This window comes from Dasypus novemcinctus, chromosome 4, assembly GCF_030445035.2.
Source record: "Dasypus novemcinctus isolate mDasNov1 chromosome 4, mDasNov1.1.hap2, whole genome shotgun sequence".
Classification (NCBI taxonomy): domain Eukaryota; kingdom Metazoa; phylum Chordata; class Mammalia; order Cingulata; family Dasypodidae; genus Dasypus; species Dasypus novemcinctus.
This window is the reverse complement of record NC_080676.1, coordinates 124,038,075-124,052,421: the sequence shown is the minus strand read 5'-3', so window position 1 is coordinate 124,052,421 and position 14,347 is coordinate 124,038,075. Positions and strand designations below refer to the sequence as shown.

The 14,347-nt window shown below is 35.1% G+C and overlaps 1 protein-coding gene across 1 annotated transcript in view; it reads right to left on the bottom strand.

The window, feature by feature from the left end:
• Positions 1-14,347, bottom strand: part of GBE1 (1,4-alpha-glucan branching enzyme 1) — a 342,498-nt gene that overhangs the window by 230,937 nt on the left and 97,214 nt on the right. The window contains exon 3 of the mRNA XM_058296064.1: positions 12,092-12,204. Within this exon, the coding sequence (XP_058152047.1) occupies positions 12,092-12,204 (113 nt within the window). The remainder of the gene's footprint in view (positions 1-12,091; positions 12,205-14,347) is intronic.

The window sequence follows — 14,347 nt, the reverse complement described above, 5'->3', positions numbered from 1 at the left end:
CAATACCACGTACACCCGATTTCTCTACAATAAGACTTAAAGCAATGTGCTTCTATAGCAAAATAAGGATATATTATTTATAGTTGATCTGAAAAGTATTAAAAAATGAAAATACCTAGCACAAAATGAATTCCTTTATTTCCTTAAAAAGTTTCTAGTAAATGGCTATGTCAGTAAATGCTAACTGGATCTCAAAATCAATCCTCTATTTTTACTCTAAATAAGACTGAACCTGCTGAACTTAAGTGGGACAAACCTACCACCACCACCCCCTAATAAAACCACCTTTCCTAACATTTCTTGAAGCTAGGATGGTCACTGTAACTAAGACCTAGCCACAAGAATGTTTATAAAAATTTTGCTTACATCCTTAAAAGGTAACTTCCACCTTGACTTTGTTCTACTCTTTTCTTCTTTCTACAGGGAAAACATTGACAGGGTGGTGGTGAGTGGTGATCATCACATGGATAACACCCTTAGACAAAGATGATCTATAATATATAAGGAACCTGGTCGGAGCATACACATGGCACACCCTATTCAAGGAGCATCAACTGACCTGAAATTTTACTGTAGAGAGAAACAAACCATATATCTTGTGTAAGACACTATTGTTTGGGGCCTTGGCAAAGTAACAGAACCAATATCTTATCAAATACTAATACAATAGCTGAGAAAAGTGCTTATCGCACACTACAACTACCTTAGTTAGGAGTTAACAAACTTGAAAAAGCAACCAAGTGTGTTGCAGGGCTAGCAAAACACATTCTACTACAAATATAAAGACCATCGTGGTGGAGCTCCAGCATTCACTCTCATATATCACGAATCCCCTCACGTGTTTCATCTAACACCTAACTTTGTTTTCCTAATCACATTCATTATTGTCTTCACCCAGTCTAACCCCACCAGCAAGTTTGCTTCTTTTAGACTCTAACCTCAGCTTTGCTTTGTGGATACTAATTTAGTCTCTTACTTCTTTGACTCTGGACTGACCTGATATCCTTCCAGGTAAAATGCCTGAGCTCACCTTTCCCCTAGGCCTCCCTTTCTTGCCCTTTCTGCAGCTCCAAGCTAACAATTGTGGCAGTAGGGGTAAGGCATGGATATATTATCATAGTAGGCTTAGGAATAAATCTAGATATAAAAAATGAAAATATCCCTTGCCTTGTAATGTTCTGGCTTAGATAGATATAAAACTAAAAGAGATAAATAAACAAATAAAATAAATACATCGTAACTAGCAACATCATGAAATCAAGCTATGTTCAATTTGGGTGCATAGCCTCCTCTGAGGATCCTCATTACAAGCCTCTCTCACACTGATTTCATGTGCACATCTACAAGTAATTGAGAGTCCATCAAATACTTACCTTGGAATACATATACAAACACATATAAACGTATATTTTCTTGTAGCATCGGTTCTATTGAACATTTCTAATAATAAAGGATATCAGATTGTTTCTTTGTGCTCTTCCAAGTTTATTACTGGCATTGTCACTTGCACATGTATACCAAAAACATGACTGAATTTACAAAGGTTTACTATTTATAGTCATAAGTTATACTTGGTAGTGTTTTTAAATATAGTTATCAGGAGATCACAGGGCTTGTATTTAAGTTGATAAAGTACAGCAACATAGCATAGTGATTAAGAACAACCCTTGCAGTCAGATTTCCTAGATTTGAATCTCTGCTCTACCAACTATTAGGTACCTATGTGATGTCCCACAGTTTCCTCAAATGATAAATAAAAGAAGGAAGGAAATTGTTCATCAAGGAACCAATGTGATTATATCCATAGCCCACTTTGGGCTGTAAATTCTGGGTATTTAATTATCGCCCATTTAAAATGATGAAATAATTATTTTACAAACTACATTTTTAGAAGGAAAAGAAAGAGAAAAAGCATAGGAGAAAAGGAAAGAATCAATAAGTCTGTCATTTTTTTCCTTGTGCTTGTCTCTGAAGGTGACCTTTTCAGAAAAACGTATGTTATTTGTTTCCTGAGCTGTGTATGATTAGTTTCTTCATCATACACAGACAAATTAGGAAGGCTGCTATGGTGCCCAGAAATCATCCATTAAACAAAGTCAAAATTAATGATAAAATTGAGTTCCCTTTGTGTTTGATTTTCATCTATCTGCACTCAATTATAAACGAGCTATCAAAGAAAGCTACCCATTAGCTGTTAAATTCATAATGACTTCAGAAAGCAATCCCTATACTACCATTGATATCTCACTGACAACTTCCTACTCTGCACCGCTTTGGTTGAAAATGAAAAGGGAAAAGAAAACTTCAAAACACACAAGATTCACTCTGAATTTTGCCATCAAAAATACCAATGCACAGAAATCAGGTTTAATATAAGCAAGTCATAATAAAATCTGATCTATATATGTAAAAGATAAAATTGGAGTATTCTTTCATCATAGTTTATTGTGTCAAGTGAAATAGATATAGTAACGGTGCATGCCATAATTCTATTTCATTGTGTCAAATGTGAATATACTTCAAAGCTTAAGAAAGTTTACAATGAGGAAAATGTCTAAAACATATATATTTGTATCACCCAGAGAGAAATAACATCTAATTATTAATCTGGAAAAAAAGTGACATCACCCCATAATTGGACATTTCTCTCTTCATAATAATCATCTAAATGATTAAGTACTGACCTCTGGCTTATATCAGAGTAAATCCATTTTTAACCTCCTAACCAACCAGTCTAAGCTACCAGAGGAAAAAAAGGCACTGTCCATTTAGATATAGGCATTTTTTTTAATGTAAAAACTTGGGTCCTGATTTGAAGTAAGTACAAGCTCTTATTCACAGATTGATATACATTTAATTTATACTTTTCTTACTTACAAAAGAGATACCTTATAATAGAAAATACATGTAATCTAATCTTTTGAAATAAATTGGGAGGGAAGAATCAGCAAGTACAGTGAAAATGGTCAGGAGAGGAGGATGGGACAGCAGGAAGATGAGATAATGATACTGAAAACAGGGGTATGACAGTTATTACAATTGTACAATTGACCTAATTTTAAGTTTTCTCACTGATAAGGGGAAAAGGGAAACAAAAATAACATTTTCGAACCTTCAGAGGAAAAGCTAAATTTTTTCCTAATATTAAGTAATAGGTGGCGTGTTGCTGCATCCCTTCCCCCAGCCTTTGTTATCTCCTTCCTCCAGCCGTTGCTGTCCTTCCCGCCAGTCCCGCCCACGTTGCCAATATATAATCTGCCTTCTTCCCTGGCTACTGCCTACCTCATAGCCGCCTGCACAACTCCGCCTATCCACTACCGCCCCGTAGTTAACCCGCCCCAGCTCCTGCCCCTCCCTCTACCCAACCCTATATAACCAAGTGTATTTCCGCAATAAAGCAGACTTGTTCCTGCGCTCAGGCTGTCTCCGTGGTTTTTACCGCGCTTCCCCCACGCCTGGAGAACCTAGGCCTACGCGCTGGCCTAGGGGCTTCCCGCCGAGCCGTGGAAGGCTGCCCGGACCTCGTGGGCCGCTAATCGCTACCAGCGAGCCCACAGTGGCGGACTTGGCCCAGTGGTTAGGACATCTGTCTACCTCATGGGAGGTCCGCAGTTCAAACCCCGGAGCCTCCCTGACCCATGTGGAGCTGGCCCACGTGCAGTGCTGATGCGCACAAGGAGTGCTGTGCCATGCAGGGGTGTCCCGGCGTAGGGGAGCCCCACGCGCAAGAGTGCGCCCCGTAAGGAGAGCCGCCCAGCACAAAAGAAAGTGCAGCCTGCCTAAGAATGGCACCGCCCACATGGAGAAATGACACAAGATGACGCAGCAAAAAGAAACACAGAATCCCGTGCCGATGACAACAACAGAAGCAGACAAAGACGACGCAGCAAATAGACACACAGAACAGACAACCGGGGTGGGGGAAAAGGGGGGAGAAATAAATAATAAATAAATCTTTAAAAATATATATTAATAAAAACAGGAACTCACAAGGATCTTTGGGTAACAAGTTAAATAAATAATGCTAAAGTCTCTTTAAAACAAGCTACAGCTTCAAGACCAATATTTGTTTATTTTAGGATTTTTCTTATCCTGACATCAACAAGACTCCTTCTACAACAGCAATCCTATAGGTCTGGCTCCTAAACTGAAAGAATATTTCAAATCACCAACACACAACTTTATAAATTTCCTTCACTTTCTGTACATATGTGTATATGCAAAAATATTTTCAGCAGGAACAAATGAACTGACCTGAAGGGCCCTATCTATTTCATTCATGTAGTCAATTAACACTGCATGGTTCTATGAAAAGGATATTACTAGGCCACAGGGTCACAAAGTTAACCAAGACAGTGTCCTTGTCCTTGAAAAGTTCAGTCTAATAAGTGAAACTGAACAACTACAAGCATAGAGTTAAAGATTGCTCTATAATTGAAGTACATATGGATGACAGTACATGAGGAGGAAATAGGTTCTTGAGGGGGGAAGGTGGGTAGTTGGTAAGGGTTTAGGGATGTTTGGGATTATAGAAAATCTCACCAAAAATAAATGATATGTATTCCATATTAAAGACTGGGAGTTTGTCAGACTACTAAAACAGAGAAGAGCCATTCCATTAAAAGGGGATGTAGCCTTTGCATTTTCAAAGATATGACCAACACAGCATTTGATAAACTGAAGTAACTCAGTGTGGATGGTATGTAGAATATAGACAAAGCTGGAGAGGAATTCAGGAGCCAAGATAAGGAGAGTTTTATAGTACAAACCGAGTATGGAATTCACATTACAAGCCAGTGTCATTTCTTTTAAAACAGATAAATCTTTTTTAAAACATAATCTTATGTGGGAGCCCAATAATAAAACAGAAAAAAAAGAAGCTCTGCTTTAGTTTATGTGAGAGCCAGGGAATCTAAAAACTGACCAGGGTAGTTTCTTACCACAGTGACAGTGGGGGAATAGGGAGAATAGTACATCACAAAGGATTTTAAACAGGAGAACAACATGAGAAAATTTCAAATATTATAAGGATGACTCTGGCTATAAATATGAAATTGGACTGGAGGTAAATAAGAAACAGAAAGAAGGTAAGTTTTGAAGAGAGAGCCATTTCAGGGGGAAAAAAATGTAATAATGAAACTCTGAGTTAGGGCAGAGATGATAATAAAATTTTAGAACATCAAGGATAAAGAGGAAATCTAAGTGACTACTGGTGGAAGGCGGGGTGGGGAAAGACTGATACCATGCAAATAGATAAGAATTAAATCAACAAAATGATTTTATCAACAACACTGGATATACCATGAAACTGCAGCAATATATTCAACATATTGATAGCAAAACTTTTTGAGTCTAGATTTCTATAACAAATAAACTTTACTAGGTTAAATGTGAAATGATATTTTTAAATGAACAAGATCTCAAACCTTCTCTAAAACAATTTCTACAGGATATAAAAGAGAAAAAGAAAGTATTAACAGAAAGCTGCAGAAACAATGAATTATGACAAGCTTGACTTGGTGGGTTCTGACACAGAATAAGAACATAATTTGACATAATTAGAAATAATTATCCAGAAACTGCAGAAGTTGGAGACACTCCTTATCTTAGGCTATGACACAGTAGAACTGAAACCATGGGTTGGCTAAAACAGGTTTCTGGAGATATCCTCTGTTCCTGTAACTTTTTCTACTGAGTTTGTTTAACTGCTAATCATATAACCTGAGCATGGGCAGAAAACACTGACTATTGTCCTTTAGACAACCTTTGAGACAGTGGTTAAAAATAGTCATCTCCCTCAGATCCAAGTTTATGAGAATAGAGAGTGATTGATAGCAAATCAAATATGAGAGGTCCTTCAATTAGGAAAATCTCACCTAAAATCCATTCTACCATATATGGACAACTCAATAATTAACCATTTGGACTATGCTAAGTCAAACCTCCCATTCTTATAAACTGTCCCTTAACTTTCAGATGGAAGAGACAAATCTGAGCCTTGCTTCCTGCCTCCTTATCAGTCAACCTCACAATAAAACTCTTACTTTTCTCAAAATCCCAAAGACACTGTATTGGCCTCTGTGTGAGTCAGGCTGTGAGGCCCTGCTTGGTAACAGAAATGAATTTGTGCAAAATGCTGATGTGAACATATAGTTCCAAATAATTCATAATTTTAAAATGTGATTTACACTGTCCTTGTAACTTCATGGGCTTTGAATTTAAATTATCTTCATCAAGCTATCTGTACTATTTTAATTTACTTCATTTATTTTATTTTAATCAGAGTAAGGGGGAATAGAAACCAGTGAATGGAAACTGCAGATATGGAAGAGTAAGTGTACATGATAATAGATTCTTTCTAAGAATCTTTACATACAAGGGAAATAGGAAGAGCATTCAGGGTCCATGTTTGTTAATTGAAAAGGAGATAATTTCAACACTCTCATATGCTCTAGAAGAGAAAGCATGAATATTTGTGAGCAGGATGAGATCATTAAAGGTCAAGTTTCTGATAAAACAAGAAAGCAGAGGTTAAAGAATAAATTTAGGGGGGGAAGTGGGGCATATGGGAATCTCCTATTTTTTTTAGAGTAACATTTTGTGTGAACTACATATCTTTTAAAAATAAAATATATATTTTAAAAAGGAATAAATTGGTCAATATTAAAAATTATTGGAATTGTTTTTTTAATTAAGAAAATAAGTTTTAAGAAAAAGCAAATAAAGAATCTCTGCCGAAGTTGAAGAGGTTTGTTCGCTTCCAAGTTTTCAAAGTAAAATTTCCTGAATCTGATTCATTGTTTTGTTTTGTCTGTCTACATTTAATATCTATATAGGTCAAACTGGCCACTGCCTCCCACATATAATTGATTAATTTCTCAATTCCTTAATAGGAGTTTTGCCTGGCCTTCACTCCTAACATTTCCTAACCAATTCCTAACAACCCATTCTTCATCCATCAGCTCCTGAAAGACCAATTTTTTAAATATATTTCTTTCCATAAACCTCTAACTAACCATTCGACCTGTCACTTTATCCTTTCCTATTTCTCACTTTCCCAAGAATTTACCTCTTATCTTATCCTCCCTCCCTGTCTATCATCTTCTCTCTTAGGTCCCCTCTTGGCCCTATCAATACCTTACCGAAAGTACACAGAACTAAATCACTAACAAATAAAAACAGAAACAGCTGCATATTTCATTTATTTAATCTTGTCACAAACTTATAAAAAATACAAGTTTATCTACTGAAGTACCATCCATCTAGTTCTCAAGCAACTCATATGTTAATGAGGAGACTTTGTTTTTTTATTTCTTTACACACAGAGCAAATAGAGCAATGCTTCAAGCGCAGGAAACATAAAATTAAACATTGTTAACTAATATATTAAGGAAGAAAAGGAATAGAATTTGATAAAGATATTAATATGATTTCCACTCAAAACAGAAGCAATTGTTACCACTTTCTATCTCACCATCCCTCTAAGCAAAGATGCACTACAGATTGGTGAACAGACTACTTTGAAAATTTACAAATTTACTTTTTGTTTCTTAACAACATTCTAGGGAGCTTCAGAAAAAAAATTAAAGAAAAATCAATCACTTAACAAGCCTTTATTCTAATCTACAGAGGAAGACCATTTCCTAGTATGTTATTTAGGTTCATTAACATTCATTATGTATTTTGCAAACACAAAGAATTATAATCTCTATAATAAGAGGAAGGGCATCTAATTCTAACCATGCATTATCCCACAAATTAGATGTTTCAGGGTCTTTCAGGTTGATTAAGTTGAACCAGGTAACAAATTAAGTGAGTAAGGGATTTTTTCTGGGTCATAGAGAAGAAAATCTTTATAATATATAATAATATTTAAAGACATCACAAGCAAGGCATAATCAGTTTGAGCAAAATCCTGCAATTGTAATTTTAATTGCTTATGATGAGAATGCAACGGCCAAACTCTCTGTCCCCAGGATCCTAAAATAGTCTTCTATCCGTACATGTACTTTTTACTTCTTTTACTGAAGAAGGGTGTGTTGAAGTTTGAACAAAAAAAATGGCAAATTATTGAGGGTTTCTCTTCTCACCCTACCAAATCTCCACTGAAATAAATGATAGCAAAAGAATACAAAAGGTATTAACATAAGGAAAGGAAAAGGAGGAAACAAGAGACCAAAATTTCACCAAATTTTTGAAGCTAAAAAGCAGTTTGAGAGTAAGGAATTAGTAGAGAGTGAAAAATTACAATTTATTATTGCAGAGGAAAACCCTAAAGGGAATCTAGCCAATTTGTCCCATATAACCGCTAATTGACACTGCATCTGGAGGCACCCAGAACCATGAAAGAAGGTAAAGTTCATTGTTAAAAAATAAGAAGAATGTTAAAAAGCTTTGGAGAATCTGAATTCCCAGTGCCTTTCCCCTGACCCATACAGCTCCATAAATATCCTCCAAAACACCACCTCCCAAACCCCAAGCAAGAGACTGAAGGCTCATTTCCTGAAAAACCTGAACCAGAGTAGAGTGGTGCCAGTCCAAGGGAAAATGGGCATAGCAGATGGCAGACCAGAATCACATGGCTGAAAATAGAGGGAATTAAATGTCTTACTGAAAGCTGGGTCTAACCCTAAACCTTACTCACCTTCCCTGCTCTTCTCCCAAGGATGTCAGTAGTCAAGTAAATAAACCACACCCAACTTCTAACACCACAAACCAAACCCCCCCCCCTTGTTGTAGACAGGAACACAGGAAAAACTAAATGGTCCCAGAGAAAAAACCTTTACTCACTGTCATCAGTGGAAAGTCTGGCTTGCTTTCTGACTAGAGAAGAGAAAATGGGAATTGGAAGTAAAGTAAAAAACTGTGGTTTGCTTCGAATTCACCTTTTTGGCTTACTTTCCCTGACCTCTCATAAACTAGGCACACTTTGCAAATTGTGACAGATCCACTCCTTACACAGCACTCTGTTCCACAATGTTGACCTGTATGGACCACATTCCCACCTTGCAGCTCAGCTGTGGGCGAAACTGGAGTCCTTTCTCTCACTCTGTAGGATCAAATATGGAAGCCTTCTTTTCCCTTGTGTCCCTTTCTCTGTGTCTCCATTTTTATCAGACTCAGCAAGAGGGAGAAGACTCAACCTGAATCCAACAAAAGAGTCTCACATCGACAGGAATGGATTAGTTCAAAAACATAATCTTTCCCTTTTGGGGATTCATAAAAGAACTTCAAACTGTCACACATAGAAAGGGGACATAAATATGACCAAATAAGCAGTTAAGATATGCTATCTTTATCGAAACTGTTCAATTGAAAAGACCAGGTGTTTTGCAGAGAAAAGAAAGCTATTATTTTGGTGCTAGGTAACATTTCTTTTTTGTTAATGGTTACCAGGTAATTCATAAGAGAAACAACCTCAAGTGAGTTACAAAGGTCAATCCCATGTGGACTCAAATTTACAAGTTCAATCTAAAGCAAGATTTTTAATTACCAAGATAGACTACCTAGGGATAACTTCAGATTGAAAGACCAAAACCCTCACATTAGTTGACTTTTTATAGAGAATTTAATCCCTCCTCCAAAGAAAACCTAAAGGAATATTTCCAACAAATGAAAACTAATTATATCACCATATTAATATTATAATAGCAGATAATATTTCCTCAATAGTTGAAATACTTAAAGACTACAAATAATATTTGGAGTCTACATTTCAAGTTAATTATCCTCAATGAAAATTTTGGGGAATAATAATAATAAAAAAATTACACATCAGGTTATCTGATACTTGAACATTTATTTGTTGTTAAACCAAGATTTCAAAGCCTGAGGAAAATGTAAAGGCCATTTTTTTTAAATTATCAGATTATTTCATTAAAACAAGATAAAATATACAATTTTTTAAAGAAAGCATATCATACTACAAAGCAAACTGTAGAAAGTATATGAAATTTGGAATCAGACCAGAAAGGAAAATGCCAATGATACATATTTCTATGTGTGTGTATATATCTCAGACCCACAATAATCAATCATTCCTAGTACTTAATCGTTGTATTTTCTCCCTGTATATAAATGCATATGGAAATTAATTCAATCATTCACCATTTGAATGAAAAAGTATGTAAGGCATCAGAGCTCGTAAAATTTTCTAATTGAAGAAGGCAGAAAAAATTCTCTAACACATTAAAAAATTAGGTTCACTTCTTTAAAAAAAGAAAATGTCATTTAAACTAATATGACAAGGAAACAATGAAACTAGTACCTTAACGATAGTTGCTTTGCCTCACAGTTCCCATAAAATCAGACCTTATAAACCATGGAAGAACCATGGCCTGTTCATTCAGACAAGGCCTAAAAATACCTCTAACAATCAATAAATATTTCTTGAGCACCTACTCTGTGCCAAGCATGATTCTAAGAACCGAAAATATACAGTTGTAGCAAACAAAACAGCAAAGGTTTCTGCTCTCATGGAGATTATATTGGCATGGAAAAGGGTTATTTATATTAAATTTAAAACCCTCTCATTGTATACATAGTTACTTTTTCCCTTATTCACTACAGATTAAAAAGAATCTTGGCTGCCAGCCCATATTAAAAAAGCTCTTTATTCCAGATAATATGCTCTTCTGGTAACTAAATGTGGCAACATTTCAGTAAATTTCATATACACTTATAATTTTGTTATTTGTGAAAAAAACAAACATACCATGCATTTTGATTTTAAATATACTTTAAGTAACTCTGAGTTCATATTGTTAAATAACAAATGCCAATAAAAATGTAAATTCAGTCACCAGATTTCTCATGGCAAATACAATGAATGCTATAACACAACTAAAGAAAGAAAAGGGCCATGGAAATATTATATAATTATATAAGCCTGAGCTAACATCAAGAAACTGTTAAAGGATTTAAATAGCTTCTTGCACAATTAAAAACCTTAAATCTGTAATCCACATTTAGGGACCCATCCCTCCAGCATCCCTTGAGGTGACAGGAAAGGCAGCCTCTCTGCTTCTCCAGACCCCAAGTACACAACACAAGATCTGTCAAAGTAGAGAGAATATGAAGGATGTTCAGCCTTCCTGTGACAAGCAAGCCCCCAAGGTACAACCAGAGGGACAAGGGTCCCCATATCAGAGATTAGGAAGGAGAAGAACCAAAATCACACAGATTTCCAAGACAGTATCCATTCCACATTCATGAGACTTATCATAAAATCAATTTTATCAAAAATCTCTCTACATTTGCTGACCTGAAGACAGATACCATTTTCCTACTAAGCTTTCTGTTTTCCAAGCTAAACTTTTGCAATCACTTAGTCATTCTGATGTGGGCTATGGGTGGGAGGCTCTTTGTCTCTTCTGAGATAACCTTAACCTAAGCTGCCTGTCCTGACTTGTGGGTGTGGGTGTGGGATGGTGAGAGGCTGCAGCCCTGCCCTTGGTAACCATGGCAACGACTCCAGTCCCAGGAAACAGTTTATCAATGCAAACTCTATAAACTTTAAATATTCAGGGAAATTGCAAACCAAATGTGCTAAAAGCTTATCTAGAATGTATGAAGTCCATGCTAAAAGCTCACCTAGGATGTGGAAGATATATGCTAATTCAAGCTTATTGAGAACTGAAACAAAAGGACCATTTGGCCTTTCCTCTCTGTATAAAAGGGACTCAAAAATCTTGTTCGGGGCTCGGGTTTGCAACAGAAAGCTCCCGAGTCTGGCCGGCTGTCAATAAACGATTTATCCTTCTCAAAATCATTCCTGAGTACTGGCCTTTCTATATGCAAATAACTGAACCTCTCTCAAATTCTACAACAATTCCTTACATAAAGTTTCCAAACTCATGGTAATAATACAATTAATTGGTGTTATAACTCATTAGGCAAACAGTTCTAAACTAATAAATGGTGACGCCCCTATGAAATTTTCCTCCATGTAAACATTTAGACTGTCTCTCCCACAATTACCATGTATCATGTGTACATTCTAGTATTTTAAATCAAACTTTGCAAACAGGATTAAAAACAAAACAAAACAAAAAACAGTAAGTACAAATAAAAAAAGGAGGGAGAAAAATACCTTTAATTTAGATCCATGAGGTACCAGAGATTTATTCTGCTTTGGGGGGATATACAGCTCCCATTTTCCATAATCCAGTTTTTTATATGGGTACAAAAATGGATTCCAACCACCTAAAAAATACAAAAGATCAGTAAACAAGAACATGATAAAACAAGTATTCATGAATTTCAAGTTGCCTACTTTCACAAAATTGAAGTGTCTAAAAAATATTGCTTTCAAAATTATGAATCAAAATGCTATCCTAGCAATTTAGTGAAAGCAGGTTATTCTTTTAATATTTTTTATTAGAGATGCTGTCAATTTACACAAAAATCATGCATAAGAAAAAGAGTTCCCATATATCCTCCCTCCCCATTAACACTTGCATTAGTGTGGTATCTTTATCACACTTGATGAAAGAGTATTATAATTGTACTTTTAACTGTAGTCTATCGTTTACATGAGGGTGTATAATTTTTTCCCAAGCACATTATTTCTTTTCTTTATTTAAGAAATGCATTTGAAAGTTTACTTTTTGCATCCAAAAATTAAATAAAGGTTATATCATTTTCAATTCTACTTTCAACTCTAAATTTCTACCAAAAATAGAATGTAGAATAAAATGATGAGTCATTAAAAAAAAAAAACCATCAATGAAGCAAAAGATATGAAAAATAGGAATATATTCTAGGCAATTACGTAAGATAGATGTAATAGTAAGACAAAATGATTAAAAATAATAAAAAACGTATTAAATTTGCCTAAATTCACCAAGTGTAAAGAAACTGAGTTAAAATATTAAGACATGCCTCAAGCAGGAATGGCTGAAAGTTAAAAATTACAGGGGGCAAAGGAAAGGTAGATTGCAGATCTTGGGAGAAAGCCAAAATAAACAACAGCAGACCCATGCACACATGGAAAGAAAATATAATAGAGATGACATTAAAATTTAGTGGACACAGGATACACTATTTAATAAGTGGTACTGAGAAAATTGGTTATCTTCTGAAATACAGATCTCTACATATAACATGCCCAAAAATCAGCTGAACTTGGATTAAAGTTTAAATGAGAGACAAAACTTTAAAATGCTTAGAAAAAAATACAAAGGAATATATTTATGATCTTGAGGTTTAAAAGGTATTTAGACAAGATAAAAACACACACACAAAACATTAAGGAGAAGGCTGATAAATTTGACCACACTATAATTATAAAATTATCTTGATATACAGATGGAAGAGAGATAGATGAGAGATAGAAAAGAGATAAGACAGATGATAAACAGAGATATAGATGATAGGGATTGCTCAATTGATAAATATGTTGACAGGTAGATAGAAATAGATAATAGATAGAGATGATAGCTAAATGAAAAGACAAGCTACCATCTCTGGGAGAAACATTTTAGTGAATATATAGAGAAAGAGAGAACGTTCAGAATATATGAAGAACATCTATAAGTCAATGGAAAGAAGAAAACAAGCCAATAGAAAAATGGGCAAAGACTACACATATAGAGAGAGGAGAAAACACTTGAATGACCAGTAAACATATGTAAACTAGTATACTCATAACAGGAAAGCATACATTAAAACAATAGTGAGCTGCCATTTCACACAGACTGGATTGGCAAAAATTAGAAGTTTGAAAGTACCAAAGTAGTCAGCAAGGATATAAAATGGCACTGCTGCTGAGGGGATAAACTGGTAAAACAAATTGGCATTGTAATTAAGTTGAAGATGTGTCAACCCGATGGTGCTGTAAATCTACCTCTAGGTAATAACCACAGAAATTCTCACAAATGTGCCCAAGGGGGGAAAAAAATGTTCACTGAGGAATTGTTTGCAAAAGCGAAAAACTGGAAGCTTTCAACATTTAAATCAGCTCAAAATGGGTAAATACATTGTGGTATAATTAAACAATGGGATGCTATACAATAGCATAAAATAAATGAATTAGATTAACTATATCCAAATATACAAACATATGAAACAAAAGTTCATTTTAAAACAGTACAGAAGAATACTATTTATATGAAGTTTTAGAAATATGCAAAACAGTATTATATAACATTCATGGATACACGTGTATGTACTAAAAATATTAAAACAGAAATGGGAATATTAACCTCATATCCTATGATGATTACCTCTGGGTAAAGGAAATTAGAATATAGGAAGCTTTAATAATATCAGTAATATTTAATTCTTAAGGTGGGTGATATGTACATGGATGCTTATTATCTTATTTTCTATTTGTTTATTGCTAAAA